The sequence below is a fragment of the Vitis vinifera genome, chromosome 19 (genome assembly GCF_030704535.1).
Source record: "Vitis vinifera cultivar Pinot Noir 40024 chromosome 19, ASM3070453v1".
Taxonomy (NCBI): domain Eukaryota; kingdom Viridiplantae; phylum Streptophyta; class Magnoliopsida; order Vitales; family Vitaceae; genus Vitis; species Vitis vinifera.
The window spans coordinates 4,101,344-4,117,135 of record NC_081823.1 but is presented as its reverse complement, the minus strand read 5'-3'; the positions used below and the strand labels follow the sequence as shown (position 1 = coordinate 4,117,135).

The 15,792-nt window shown below is 34.1% G+C and overlaps 2 protein-coding genes across 2 annotated transcripts in view; one reads left to right on the top strand and one right to left on the bottom strand.

The window, feature by feature from the left end:
• The window catches only part of LOC100264052 (ubiquitin carboxyl-terminal hydrolase 14), a 37,769-nt gene extending 33,068 nt beyond the window's left edge, over window positions 1–4,701 (top strand). Inside the window, exons 15-20 of the mRNA XM_010645966.3 lie at window positions 384–472; window positions 597–686; window positions 2,672–2,842; window positions 2,991–3,121; window positions 3,223–3,349; window positions 4,158–4,701. Coding sequence (XP_010644268.1) covers window positions 384–472; window positions 597–686; window positions 2,672–2,842; window positions 2,991–3,121; window positions 3,223–3,349; window positions 4,158–4,336 — 787 coding nt within the window. The 3' untranslated portion in view covers window positions 4,337–4,701. The remainder of the gene's footprint in view (window positions 1–383; window positions 473–596; window positions 687–2,671; window positions 2,843–2,990; window positions 3,122–3,222; window positions 3,350–4,157) is intronic.
• A 567-nt stretch (window positions 4,702–5,268) lies between these two features.
• Window positions 5,269–12,338, bottom strand: LOC104877569 (uncharacterized). The gene is made up of 3 exons (XM_059735532.1): window positions 12,171–12,338; window positions 6,572–6,668; window positions 5,269–6,233 (listed from the first exon to the last, which is right to left on the bottom strand). Exons 1-3 carry the CDS (start codon window positions 12,336–12,338, stop codon window positions 5,269–5,271), a joined length of 1,230 nt encoding a protein of 409 aa, XP_059591515.1.
• Between the last annotated feature and the right edge of the window lie 3,454 nt (window positions 12,339–15,792).

The following is a 15,792-nucleotide window of genomic DNA, read 5'->3' as shown; positions in this document are numbered from 1 at the left end:
TTGGTGTCTCTTCTTCTTCCTTTTTCTTCTTCTCCTTCGTTTTTATTTTTAAATTTATTAAAAAACGAACATGGACAGAACTGACTTACTTATTAGGCCTGAATAGGGATTGTTTCACCAACTTGTCTAATATCAGCTCTCAAGTTGGTGGCTCACCTGTTATGCTGGCCATTGTTGGAAAGATTTGAGAAAAATTAAGCTATAATTGAATGGATTTTTTTTTTGAGGAACTTAATAGTACTCTTAATTTCTCAATGATGGTGTTGGAAATTAAATGCTCATTTTTAACACCACTGCCCAACCCCACTCCACCCCCAGTGTGATTTTGGTTGGTTTTTCTATTATTACCAATTTTTTTTTTTTTTAAAATTTTCTCCATGCAGGACTGCTGGTCTAACTTCATTTCCTGATTATTTGGTGTTGCACATGCGGAAATTTGTTATGGAGGAAGGCTGGGTGCCAAAAAAGCTTGGTATCTTTCATGTGCCTTTATTTGCCTCCTTGCAAAGCAATTTTTTTAACATTATTACTTTTGTTTTACTTGAAATGTGCAATTATTAATTATTACTACGTTTTTATCATATTTGACTGTCCAGATGTCTACATAGATGTTCCTGATATCATTGATATTAGTCACATGCGTAGCAGGGGCATTCAGCCTGGGGAAGAGCTATTACCAGAGGCTGGTATGTCTTATTGTCTACTATTGCCAAATTCCTAACTAAATCCAGTTCACATAAAACATCATATGTGCATTTGCTTTTCCATAACATAGATTATGTATTTTTTTTAATTTTCCTAGTTGGTATGTGTAAACCTTGTAAATTGTGCCAAATTAGTAATTTTGATTGCTGAAGAACCTTATGCAATAACTGGAGTTCGAAAATGTAGTAGTTAGATGCAGGGCTTTTATTTTTTCCCATTTGATGAATACTCTTTCTTCTTTTCTGTCTTTTGTGTTTTGCTCTCTCTCTCTCTCTCTCTCTCTCTATCTTCTTTTTTTTTTGTTTTTTGTTTTTTGGGTACATGTAAACCTGGTCCTCTCTTATATGCATCACAAACTCTTTCTGCCCAAGCCATACCTCAGGCCATCTAGATAATACTGTGAATTATTGGTTATACTTGTCTATGATTAACCTTGATAAACATTTTTTATCACTCTGACCAGAGTACTGAGAGACTTGCACTTGTCTGTGACTCTTGCTTCTGGACCCAATATAAAGAAAATAATGTGGTTTTTTTAATCTTTGAAATTGATGAATTAGTTTAATTGCATCCGTAACATATGTCATCTATGAGTCTTGCTAATGGGTCTGATATAAAGCAACTAATCTGGTTTTTCTTAATCATTCAAATGATGAATGAGTTGATAGTAACAAGTGTCTAAGCCATAATTTGGATGATTCTTGAGCAACTTTTCAAAAAAAAAATTCTCGTCATAAATACTCTTCCCTGCTTTCTCTATTTTTACTTCTATATTCTCTCTGGGAAATGTGATTACTGTTCATGTTAACAGTTGACGTTTTAGGCCAGTACTTCTATGGATAAGGTAAACTGGGATTTGGTGCTAGAGGTAGTAGATATTAGATAATGGACCAAGTGCAAGGAATAGAGTGTGCCTCTTAGGAGGGAAAATCTCAATTAACATAAGCGGCCTACCAAGTTTGTCTGCATACTTTATTTCATCATACAATCCTGATGCCTTCTTAGTTTGCCCTTGGAGCAAAGTGGGATTTGGGGTTAAGACCACTGGTGAAATTGAATCAATCTCTTTTCAATGCTAAGTGTTATGGAGATTTGCAGCTGGACGAGAGTGTTTGCATATGGATGCAGTAGCTTGGAACTTGGAAACTTAGGCTGGCAAGGGGTAGGTAAAGGACTAATGAAGTGAGGAGATCTCCTCTGGGGTAGGTGTTGGGAAGGATATCGGAGGCAGGATTGACAATTTTGGCAAATGAATTGGGTTCATGGTAGGAGATGGGGGTAGAGAAGGAATTTTTCTTTCTTTTTTTAGGGATTTCTCATCCCTTATCCATTTGTACAGATCCTTACTTTTATCTAATACAAGACAAAGTATAATTTCTTTGTAATAAATACCAAATAAATAAAGTTCATGTTATGGAACTGATGTATGTGGTTAAGTTGATCCTGGAATTTTTCCGGAATACTTGCAAACTATTCTGCTTCCAGCGCAATAAAATTGTTACTTTGTCCATAAAAGATTCTAGATTTCTGAGAATTGAGGAAATGGAGTTCATTTATTTAGTGTAGAACTGCTTTATGGGACATTGGCTGATTAATATTATGTAAATTGTGCTTCATGGTCCATTTTCGATTTCATTGATTGGTTGGGTTGTAAGTAAGGGTTTTTTTGTTTTTTCTCTCCCTTTGGCCTAGTTGCCTTGTATACTCCGTGTATACTGTTAGGTGTACTTCAGGCTTTCTTTATATAATTGCTTTTACTTATCAAAAAAACAAAAAAAAAAAAAAAATATTATGTCTTTAAAATAATTGTTTTGCTACAGATATCTCAATAACTATGAGACTTGCCTCATCTGCCTCTGTTGCATCTTGATAATTCTGACACTATCCCATGGTTGTATATTGGAAAATTGTGATTGACGATTAATACTACGCTTATTATTTGGCATTTGTTATTTTTTCTGTGCAGTTGATGAGGGTAAGGTGGAGTCAGAAAAGCTCTTGGCCAATGAGGAGATAGTTGCTCAACTTGTGTCAATGGGATTTAACCATCTTCATTGCCAGAAAGCTGCTATTAACACGTCTAATGCTGGAGTGGAAGAGGCGATGAATTGGTTGCTATCACACATGGATGATCCAGGTATTGCAAATCAAACAGTTGCAACAGATATTTGCTTTAGCAGAAGGCAAATACTTAGGAAGCTCGTGCCTCGAAGATTGTGAATAACTTGATTTGTTTATGGTAGACTGAGGGGAATGATACTGACGGACACTTTTTTTTTTTCCAGATATAGATTTTCCCATTTCTCAAGAGGCAGAAAATGCTGAGGCCTTGTCATTTGTGGACCAATCAAAAGTTGATACTCTGATTTCATTTGGTTTTCAGGAAGACATTTCTCGGAGGGCATTGAGAGCATCGGTAAAATTTCAGTACCTTAGTTTCTTTTGGGGATATGAACGTCATGTGTCAATTTTCTTGTGGTAGGTTATGGGATTTGCCTGACTTTTGGGGATTGGCAGGGTGGTGATATTGAGAAAGCAACTGATTGGATATTTAGCAATCCTGATGCTGCTAGTTCATCAGATATGGATGCTACAACAAGCAGTACTCCTACTGCTGATGCTGGATTGCCTGATGGAGGAGGAAGTTAGTTTCTTATATACCCTTCTGTTATTGTTTTGTTTCATACATGTACATGCGTTTGATGATTTTACAACTACATGGTAATGCAGCTGCATTTAGCTTCTTGTTTATCGATGTGGAAGAGGTAAAAAAAGAAAAGTCAAGAATCAAATATGGTAGCAGGAACATTCTATTTTTTAGGATTTCCTTGAATCTAGCTGTTTATATCATGTGGAAATGATGTTCACCCTGGCCTGATATTAAATTTTTGGTTGTTGATTTGGTTTTTCTCAGTTTTTTGTTGTTAGTCATTGATGTGTGGTGATATGAATATAGTCATCATTGAGAGGATTAAATTTTAGTGAACCTTGGAGGATGTGATTATAGTCCTCAGAGGAGACCATTTCACTGAAACTTTTATTTGTTTTTATTTTTTCAAAATATTGTTGTGATAATATCTATTCTTCCACACTATGTTGGTAAAATTATGATAATTTCTTACTTGGATATCCACTTTAGACCCATCCATGACAAATTGGCTTATGTTGTGGCATTACTGAATTCGTCTTTTCTTTTACTTCTGATTTAATTTAATAAATTCAATTTTATATTTTGATTTGGAAGAAATAATTTATGAAGACAGTTTTAATGCATGTTTCTTCAGTTATGAATGATATAATTGCTATTATGATTCTGAAATACTGTTAATAAGGGGCTGTATGACATGATGGCATAGAGATATTTCAATATTTCATAGAAAAGAGCCTATTAAAATTATGTTCTTGTTTTCACCCAACCTATTATAATCCAATTGCTATGCTTTCCTATGCAGGATACCGACTTATTGGGCTAGTGAGCCACATTGGAACCTCAACCCAGTGTGGTCACTATGTTGCTCATATATACAAGGATGGAAGGTGGGTTATTTTCAACGATGACAAGGTTGGGGCTTCTATTAATCCCCCCAAGGATATGGGATATTTATATTTCTTTGAGAGACTGAGCAGTTGAGTGACATGAAAGATTGTCGACATTTGCAAGATGCTGTGAGTTTCTGGAATCTCAGTGGTACTTGCTTATGGTTGTTGCCTGTAGAATGACTGAAGACAGCACTGGCCGGGTGGTGTGATAAAACTCTTTACCCTTTGCTTTGCAGTACTTATGAGTTTCTTAAAATGCAGTTCTCTGGAAATAGGGTCATGGTTTTTTGGGCTTATGACTATTTCTGAATTCTTTTTTAATTAAATTGTGGGAATAACAACTTAAAAAAGGCCGGAATGTCATTCATGAAAAATTTTGTACCCATTACTTGTTTCTGTCTGACCAGATTTGATCAACATTTTGCCGGATCATCAATTGAAATGGTATATTGTAAAGTGGGAGCAAATATTGCATAAATGTTGATAACTGAGTGTCCTGGTTGGTGTCTACTCAAAGGCAGTATCTAGGTTTCAAAATCATCCGGGACTGGAATGTGCTACATGTGTTGAAAATTACTTTCCTTGGGTGACAATTTTCGTAGTTTTTTGAATCTAAAATATGAACATTAGGCCACTTATTTGTTTGGGTGCATAGAAAACGGGGACTTATGAGCTCAAGTGGTTTTCAGTTGCTTATGATTGAATGAATGTTTTCCAGACAGCACTGTGATTGAAACTCTGAATCTTTAATTTCAATTTGCAGTTCAGCCTGGTCCTAGAGTATGTATACTATTCGTGTAAACCTTGACCACGGTTTATTTCAAGATTTACTGACGCTGAATATATGGGTAATTTTTTTTATTGTATTTAGTTTCTATACATTCATGTACACAGTTATTCAAAAGAAATAAGAAGGAATTGTTTTCCTACACAAGTCTGACCATGCTATATATTCAATCATTTCATCTAAAAACAAAGTCCACTGTAAAAGGGGGTTTGAAACATTGACGAGTAACAAGCAGTCTAGAGTATGCAGCAGCCCGGCTCCTTAGGAATGGGAAAGCAGCCTTTATCTCCCTCGCTTGATGAACTCTGTGTGACAGAGCTTGATGTTCCTTCACTCCCTCCCGTTGTCTCTGAGCTTAATGCTCCTTGACTCTCTCCTTTTGTCCCTGAGCTTGATGCTCCGCCACTGTTTGGTGCAGTTGATTTTGGTGGATAATATGGTGGTGGCTTTTCCCCAATGTATAGTGTTGGTAGAGGTGTAGTCATACAAATAATAGGATAAGGTGGAGATCTAGGCGGAGGGGGAAGATGAATAGCTGGAGGTAGCGGCGGAAGATCTGGTGGTGGTGCCCCAGGACCACCAGGATTACGGGGTGGTCTAAGCGGAAGACCAAGTCGTGAGGGACCAGAACCACCACGTCTATGTGGAAAACCAAGTGGACGACCATGTGGTCTAGGCATAAGATTACCGGGTGTTGCTGCACTAGTACGACGAGGTGGTCTTGGAGGAAGACCAAGTGGTGGTGAACCGGGACTACCAGGTGGTGGTGCAGCGCTCCCAGGAGGATCAGTTGGTGGTGCGCTGCCATGGGGATCAGTTGATGGTCCGCTGACAGCAGGACTAAGTGGCGGTGTGGTTCCAGGAGGACTGGGTGGTGGTGTGCTGCCAACAGGACTAGGTGGTGGTGCACTTCCAGGAGGACCAGGTGGTGGTGCACTTCCAGGAGGACCAGGTGGTGGTGCACTGCCAGGGGGATCCGTTGCTGGTCCGATGACAGCAGGACTAGGGGGTGGTGCGCTTCCAGGAGGACCGGGTGGTGGTGCGCTGCCAGCAGGACGACTAGGTGGTGGTGTACTGCCAAGAGGACCAGGTGGTCTGTCTGGTTTTTGTGCTTCTGGGCCCATAACCACCTCCCCTTTATACTTTGCCACTAGCTCCTTCATGCATTGATGTCCACCCTCCTGCAATGTCCATTTGGTTACTGAGAAAAGAAAAGAAACCTAAAGATTATATTTTCTTGGTTTGCAACCCAGAAAGCAAAGGTTTGGGCACCACGAAGCAGTGATGGTGTTACTTTGGATGGCCTGAACATACTGAACTCCATATCTGCCACTATAATCAAACTCTTTATTGATTAAAAAATGTAGGGCACAAAAAAAAATCTCAAACCTTAAAATCTAATTAAAACCCAACTTTTCTCCATTTTCTCTGCAAGATCATGGAAAAGAAAAGTGGGAAGAAAAACTATAGACGAATAAAGAGACTAATTACTGGTTTAATTTCCGAGTAACTTATCAGAATTTGTAGAATTAATCTTACCAAAAAGGTGTTGTCCCTCATCCTTGGAAGCAATATTTTTCAGACAGCAGATAGCAAAAGGTTTGAGATTTCCTTTCACAATATTGTCCAGCTTTCTCTGTACAAAGAAGTGAAAGAACATAAAAAATCAAACAAGAATATTACTGAGAACAGAATTTTTCACCTCCTCTATTTGATTCCACAGAAAACGAAGAAAAAACAGAACCAAACAAGTAATCTTATTCTTGAGGAACCCCCAAAATTTGAGACCATGCCGTGTTCAAAGATTTTGGTTCCTTCCATTTCCCAACACTTTCTCTCCAACCAAACAAGACCCTTTAGCCTTGTGACATACTGGGTGGAGTGTCAACCGTCCACATGAAGCTATCATAGTTATTCATGGCAAGATAACGCACAAATGGACTGATTTTCTCGCAATTTGAGGGATGGATGAATAAAGCAGTATACCAAGAAACCAAGAAATGCATGCATTCATAATTAAAAAGATTATTGAAAAGGAACAGAAAAAACAGAAAAGTAAAGACTGTTCATCTTATTGGCGTAACCTTTATGATTGCATTGACGTGATGATCTGCCAGTTGGAAATTGCGATTCTCCTGGTGGTTTTCAATGGGCATGCATTCAGCTAATACCTGGTTGAAATGTTCGTGGACAGCATGAGCTTTCTGTGGGAGTGGTGATCGGTACAAAACGATCTGTAAATCTATGGCCACTTTTTGTCACTTTGAAAAGTATTTATTAAAGAGAGATTTTTTATATTTTTCATATCAATGATACATGTTAAAAAAAATAAAATTGAATTTACACTAAAAACACGTTTCAACTTATATTGCTTTTTGGCATATTGTTTTTAATAATAAAAAATAAAAAATAAAAAATGTATTTAGATAAATGAATTTTAAAATAATTTTTCTATTTTAATTTTATAAAAGGATTATCAGTTCAATTTATATAATATTAATTAAATTTAGTGCCAATATTATTAAAAATAAAAAATAGTTTTGTAATTTAAAAATAAATAATTTTTAATAAAATATGAATAATAATATTATAATAAAATAATAAATTATATATATAATAGTACTATTTAGTATATGTTAGAAATATATGAATATTAACATCTTTTGTAATTTTTTTTTCTTAAAAATGTAATAATTTAAAACATATCAATTATTAATAATATTTTATTTAAAATGAATACCAAATCAAATTCAATTTTTTTAAAGAAGTCAAAATTTCATTGTATGTACACATTTAATAATCAATTACGAACATAATATTTTAAAATATTTTGATTTAATTATAATTAAATGGATCAGTTTTTTTAATTTGAATTCTAAATTATTTTTAAAAATTAAAATATCCATTAAATAATTTAAACTATAAATTAAGTAAAACATAATTTATAATCTACTTACCTAGTGACAAAATTGAAAAAATATCATTGTGAAAGAAAAAAAATTCATAAACCAATAAATTACTACATGAAGATTAATATAAAAGTAAATTATTATAAGAAGGATGATACCTCAAAACAAATCTTCTAAAATTCTCAAATTAGAAGCTTAATCATGTTACCATTATATAAAATTTTGGTATGACATTTGATGCTATAAAATTTTTCTCTTATAAAAATCACTAACTTCTACTCCTACTAAAAGCATGAATTTTATTAAAAAAAATATTTAATTTTAATTTATTCATAATTACAAATCTATTTTTATTTTTAATAATATTTGAATTAAATTAATTAATATTATATAAATTAAATTTACAATGTTTTTATAAAATCAAAATAGAAAAATTATTTTAAAAATAATTTATCTAAATAATTTATTTATTTTTATTGTTAAAAACAACTGGTGAAATAATTTTAGATGTTGTTTAGTTGTTTTCAAGAACTTTTTTTTTTTCTTGAAAATAAAAAATACTAAAAAACACATTTGACAAAAGGAGTTATTTTTGTTATCAATATTCTTTTCAGAGAACACAAAAACTTGTTTTCCTTGTTTTTTCAATTGTTTAGAGAACAAAAACAACAATCTTGCTCTCCATGTTTTCCAGCTGTTGTTCTCCCTGTTCTCACTTTCCCTATTCTGTTCTCACTTTCCGTTCTCAGTGCTTCCCATTCCAACAGCACGAGACGAAGGTCAGCTCCACGAAATTCATATATATTGAAGTTTTCTTTTTTTGGTAGATCCGAGAAATTTGTTGGGGAAACGTGATTACCATATCTATATGAGAACTTTTGAATTTATGGAAGTAGAGCTCTCTCTCTCTCTCTCTCTATAACAAGAGAAATGGAGAAGATTCATAAATCATGCTAATGGCTTGGGGTGAAGCAATGGATGGGCAGATGGGTCTAAGTTTTGGTTGATCGACATTGAATTTATGCTCCGGCCTAAAGCATGTATGCAGTGCCTAGTTTTATTTTTGTGTGTGGTTTGTCCTTTTGTCTTTTGATTTACCTTATTCTTTTTATGTATATTTATTGCGTTAGATCCTTCATTGTCTTCTAAAGATTAGCAACGAGAGGTGATTCAAGGCCTTTGTGCAAAGGGGTTGACAAAATAACCATTTATATATCTAGGTTGCTGCATGTAAGTTGTAACACATTGCCTTAGAGAAAAGAATATCGGAGATGATGGGTGCTTGGGGTGAAGGAGAAGAGAGACTTGAATGGAGAATATAAATCAATGGCAACATACTGTACTAGTATTATGATGGGTAGATCTTTGAGCTTGTTTTTACCATCTAGGTGTAGGGTAGTGGTCATAAAATGAGATTATTGGAGAATTGAGCAATGGGTTCCAATCCATTTTGTACGGAGACATTGAGATTTAAGGAAACCCACAATGGATGAATTCACATGCAAAAGTATATGATCAGAAAATGTCATGATGCCAAAGGAATGGAGAACATAAAAAATTTGGGTGTTGATTGTGAACGAACCAAAATAATTAATACATTACATTGTTCAAACATGTTTTTTGTTTTCCTTATTCTAAAAAACTTTTTTTCTTAACTCAACCAAAAATGTTATTTATTTATTTTTTGTTTTGAAGAACAAAAACTATTTTTCAAAATTCAGTTTCTAAAGGCAATTTTATTTTTGAAAACACTAAAAACTATTCTTAAAAGTTATTTTTAAAAGCTATTTTCTAGAACAATTTTTAAAAATAGCAACCAAACTTGCCCTTATTTTTATAAAACACCAAAACATTAATGTTTTCTGTTTTTAAAATTAAAAATAGTATTTAAGAACAATGAGAAGAAAACACAGTCAAACAGCCCAAAGTTTTTTCATATATATTTTGCTAAGAAGCAGAGCTATACACTTTGATACACTTTGTGACATGTATAATTTGATCAAATAATTTGACATGTATAATTTGGTTACTCACCAGATAGAAGCCAGACTGAGGTGAATTTCCCGCCGACTTGGCCGTCTATATATTTAGAATGATTTTCAACCGTAAGTTTTCTTGAGAACCAAATACCAAGATCAAGATCACCGAAGAGATGGACTTGCGCCCATCGCCACTGACACAGAAAGATCAAGCTGTCAACTAACATTGCAACACGGTTTCAGAAGAATATATGGCCGTTGAAAACAGGTGAATCTCAAATTTCCAACTTGATGATCTTCACGTCCATTAACCTATAAGAAGAACAATCTTTACTCTTCTTGTTTTTTCTTTTCTTTTTTAATAATCTTTTTAATTCTGATCACATGCATTTACGTTTCAAACCATCTAGCTTTCCCTGTACAAAGAAGTGGAAGAACATCAAAAATCAAACAAGAACATTACTGAGAACAGCAATTTTCTCACTCCTCTATTTCGTTCCATACAAAACCAAGAAAAAACAGAACCAAACAAGTTATCTTATTCTTGAAGAACCCCAAAATTTGAGACCATGCAGTGTTCAAAGATTTTGGTTCCTTCCATTTCCCTACACTTTCTCCCCAACCAAACAAGACCCTTTAGCCTTGTAAGATACTGGGTGGAGTGTCAACCGTCCACATGAAGCTATCATAGTTATTCATGGCAAGATACCGCACAAATGGACTGTTTTTCTCGTAATTTGAGGGTTGGATGAATAAAGCAGTATGCAAAGAAACCAAGAAACCAAAAGATGCATGCCAGAATCTTTGTGATTATTAAGAACGAAAATAAAAAAGAGAAAAGTGAAGCCTTTATGATTGCATGGACGTGAAGGGAATCAAGCTGGAAACTCCGATTCTCCCGGTGGTTTTCAATGGCCATGCATTCATCTGGCACCAGGTTGAAGCACTCGTCGAGAGCTTGATCTCTTTGTGGCAGTGACTGGTGCAAGTCCCGTTGGGCATGCGGAAGCATTCGTGGTCAACATGTATTTCCAATAGGAGGACGACCTAAACCTTGAGGTCCTGCTCTATCACTGAATATATGCAATAAAGAAGAAAATTAGGTTATAGTTAGTTGAAGATAAGATAGGATAAAGAAGAATATTAGGTTATGGTTAGTTGAAGATAAGATAGGATATGATATATATATATCCATACATATCCTATTAATATAATATTTTAAAGTAGCATAGATAATGAGATATTTTATGTTATATTATACTTATATGTGATTTATAAAATAAATAAAAAATAATATGAAATATATATTTTTTGAATGTTTAAAATAAAAATTTCTATCACATTATGATATTTTCTATTTTTAAATATTAAAATTTTTGTTATATTTAACAATATTCATGATTAAAATATTTAAATTTTATAAATAAATTTTTTATATTATGCTATTCAATATATAAAAATAATTTATATATCGTATATTAATATCATTTTATAAATATTTTTTTAGTTTTTTTTTGTTTTAATCACAAATTTAATTTATAATAAATAAATTTATTTTACAAAATGAGTATATAAAAAAATAAATTTATAACTACAAGGATATGCATATACTATATCTTAGTATAAGAATAAAATATCCCATGTAAAAGAGTAGAATGGATAAAAAAAATGAGTGGAAAATTATAAATATTTTCTAATGTTTAAATACAAAGTTTTACCAAATTCTAGAACTTCAACCGTTTGTCTAGTACCTTTTGAACTTTAGTTTTACATGATTATTGTCATATCATGCACTCATCCACATTTGGAAGAGAATGACTTAAATATTAAGATAAACCCTATGTGATGATCATTTAAAAAATGTAAAAATTTGTGTTTAAGTATTGAAAGTTGATCAATTGATATATCAATTTAAAACTATTTTGGATGTAGATGATTTATCTACCCTCGATGAGAATGATAAAATATTTTGCTAATTTGATTAATTTAAAATTATTCTTAAATACCATTTTAATTAAAAAAATACAGAAATTTTAAAAAGTAGATGATCAATTTTTGCACTCATCCACAATATCAAAACTGTTATATAAAATAGAAAAAAGAAATAAAGCAAATTAAATGTTAGAACCACTTATAATACCATTTTAAATTTACTTTAATACATTTTGTCATATACAATTTTGATTAAAAAAAAGATTGTGGACGTGGCAATATTTGGTTGGTCACTGCAATCTTCAACAGAAGACTCACAAGTACAGAGAAGCCAAATTCAGGATAACTAGTGAGAGAGAGAGAAGATGAATTTCCATCCTTTGCACCAATCCCCACGAACACTTCATGGTGGTAGCGGCTGAATGCATGGCCATTAAAGACAACTTGAAGTATCGCAATTTCCAACTTCAACCTCTTCAGGCCCATGCAATCGTAAGGGTTACGCAAATAAGAAGAATCTTCAGTTCTTTCTTGATTTTTCTTTTCTTTTCTTTCTTCGTAATCTTTTTGATACTGAATGCATGCCTTTCTTGGTTTGTTGGTATACTGCTTTATTCACCCATCTCTCAAGTTGGGAGAAAATCCATCCTTTTGTACGGTATCTCACCATGAATAACAATCAACAAGTTACAAGGCTAGGGTCGTGTTTGGTTGGTAAGAAAGAGTAGGGAATCGGGGGGAACCAAATGTTTGAATACAGCTGCATGGTCTCAAATTTTGGGGTTCAAGAAAAAGAAAACTTGTTTGGTTTTGTTTTCTTTGTTTCTCAGCAACCAAATAGGGGAGGGTGAAAATTGTTGTTCTCATGAATCTTCTTGTTTGATTCTTTTTTTCCCACTTCTTTCTTCAGAGAAAGGGTTCAAGATGACTTGAAAGAACATGTCAAACCTTTTGTTAACTACTGTTGCTTCAAGGATGAGGGACGATACCTTCTTGGCCCATGGATTCTTGGTAAGATTAATCCTACAAATTGTTGTGTCAAATACCTCCTTGGACTTCTTTTGTTTTGAGGGTTGCAAACCAAGAAAATATACCCTGTAATTTTTCTTTTATTTATTTTTCGTTTCTTAGCAACCAAATGGACATCGCAGGAGGGTCGACTTCAATGCATGAAGGAGCCAACGGCAAAGTACGAAGGGGAGGTGACCATGAGCTCAAAAGCAACATAGCCAATCCGTTAGTACAAGTCCTGGTGCAACACCACCGTACCAGGTGTTCCACCAGCACCTCCATCTATTCATCCTCCTTATCCTATTATTGGTATGTCTAAACCTGCGGCAACACCATACACTGGGGGAAAGCCACAACCATATTATCCTCCTTTTGTGTGTAGGAAAACAATTTCTCATTTCGTTTAGGCTTTATCCGGTTCACATAAAGCTTGAGGGAACATGGGAAAATATATTTTATATTCTACATCAAGCTTATTTCACTTTTTTAACTCTTCTACGTAAAGACTAAATAATAAAATTATATAATTTTTTTACTAATTTTAATTATATATATATTTACTCTTTTTTATAGTAAAATCAAACCTTAAAAAATAATATTTTAAAATAGTTTTTTTCTTATTTCTTAATTTTCGGGAGCCAAATATAACTTAAAGTTATATGGAAAATAAGAAAGAAAGCGGTCTAGGATTCATCCGGATGGATGATATGGTGGTGGCATAGACTTTCCCCTAGTTTATGGTCTAGGTGGAGGTCTAGACATATGACTAGGTGGTGGTGCACCCAAACCAGTAGGTGGTGTGCTCATGGTCATGTTGCTTCTGAGTTCATAGCCTGCTCCCATTTGTATTGTTGGGAAGTTAAAGACGAATCTAGAGAATTATCTTGTACAGGTAAAAAGATTTCTTCGCAATAATAATCTCTCAATAATAGTAACAACCTTTCAACAGTAATAAAATTTCAGTAAGAACAAACAATGATAATCTAATAACATTCAACCAAAAAAGGACATCAAATATAACGTGAAAAACCCTCTTAAGCGAAAGTAAAAAGACAAGGAAAATTTTTTTTCCACTTCAATTAAATGGGGATACAAAAAATTAAGTCTTCATTAGTTTCTTTATCTTGAAACTTATATAAATATATATCAATGCTTAAAGTTAGAATCCATCACCCCATAAAACAATGAACATAAAATGGTTATAAAGAAATCATACCATATGGACTTCTTTAAAAGGTTAATGAAATGGGTTTTGTCATATGGCTTTTCTGGTTCATTTAGAGGGAATGTAATAGGCGGTGTTTTGACAATGTGGAGTGCTTGGAAGTGTTATTGGACTTCTTTGATTGTGTTGGTAGCTCCTAAGATATGGTTAGTTGCATGGGTTGTGCCCCACTTTCTTAGGTGCATTTTTTTTTATTTTATGTATTTAATCTTTGCCTAAAATAGAGAGAGCGAGAATGAGAGAGATAGAGTTCTTATCAAGGATATCTTTGCTTTTTGGTTGATTTCTAACTGATTATTCCTTCTCTCTGTTTTAGCATGTTAGTCTACATGCCGAGACCAGTTACTAAGAACGCAATCCTATGCAACGTAGCTTGTATCCGCTTCCTTGTGACAGTTGATTTTAGCACATTATCAAATCTAAACGTTGGAAACCAACAATACAAAGCCTTCGTTCCACAATGAAGTGTCTTCCCAGAAGAAATTAGGGTCATCATCATCATCCAATACCACCCCCTACTAAATGTCTTTTCTGTAAGCAAAATAATATAGAAGGGTCCAAGCCCAAAGCGAGGACAACATGCCCGGGAAAGCTAATCAATCTATTTGGTGAAATTAATGTATCATCAAATGATTGTTCATCTTCCAATTGCCAGTTCCGTTGGATTCTTGAAAGTATTTAACATTAGTGCCTGGAAAGTTCTGTGACTTAAGAATCACAGTCCGGTCTGTGCTTGTACAATATTCTTGCTGAGGACTATCAAGTCATGAGGTTGCAGACTATTATTGCGTGGCATGTCTAGACGGAGTTCAGTATCCATGCAGGCTGGTGACATCTCTAGGCACATGTTCTATTGCTGATCAGCTTTTCCCTTGGTACCATTGATTTAAATACCTAACAAAGGTCTAATGTGGGCTGCAGCTGGTCTAATTTAGGGTCCCCTTGGTACAAACTATTGGAAGGAGAGCTTTTGCCTCTGGATCTTCTGTTAGAATTTTTAAAGTACTGTTATTAAAATGGTTTTTTTTTTTTTTTTGATAGCTAAATGCCGATTGTATTAATATTTAAAAAGTATACACGAAGTATACATAACAATAATAAGAAAAAGAAGAAGGCGTGACTATACAAAAACCAGCAACCGCCTCCTACAAAGAGCCTAACCAGTCCACAAAATCTAACGATGTAGATCCATCCCAATGTACAATCCGACCCAATCCCAATAGTTATACAAAAAGGAACTTTTAATTGTTTGGTGTTTGGCTAACCCGATCCCACTCTTTTAAAAATGCTGTTAGGTGTTTGGCTATCAGTTAAATTAGTGCTCTTAAGATTGAATAGATCGTTTGGCAGCACATAACAATAAAAGTGCTTTTCGTAGTGCTTGATTATTAGCAAATACGTGTAATAGATGATAAAGGAAACTCTGATAAAGGAAACTCCAACTCAGCCAGCTGCAGCTGATAACGCAATCTGCCTCTCCATAGCCAGCTGATAACGCAATCTTCCTCTCCATATTTGTACTGTGGAAAATCAGCCAGCTGATAACGCAATCTGCCTCTCCATATTTGTAATGTGGAAAATCAAGGCTGGAAGGAAATCTTACTTACCTATTCTGTGTAATATTCCATTTTCTGTGTAAAGAAAGTATGTATTGTTTATTTATTCTTTAGAAAACAATCAATAAAGCGTGGTGAAATTCAACCT

What these genes read in the sequence shown, in the direction of transcription:
- LOC104877569 (XM_059735532.1), bottom strand. Translation starts at nt 12,338, where the DNA reads ATGGGCCTGAAGAGGTTGAAGTTGGAAATTGCGATACTTCAAGTTGTC. An exon ending in AATTTGGCTTCTCTGTACTT is followed by an intron (nt 6,669 to 12,170) that starts GTGAGTCTTCTG and finishes TTCTTTGTACAG; the next exon opens with AGAAAGCTGGACAATATTGT. An exon ending in TGAGGGACAACACCTTTTTG is followed by an intron (nt 6,234 to 6,571) that starts GTAAGATTAATT and finishes TTCTTTTCTCAG; the next exon opens with TAACCAAATGGACATTGCAG.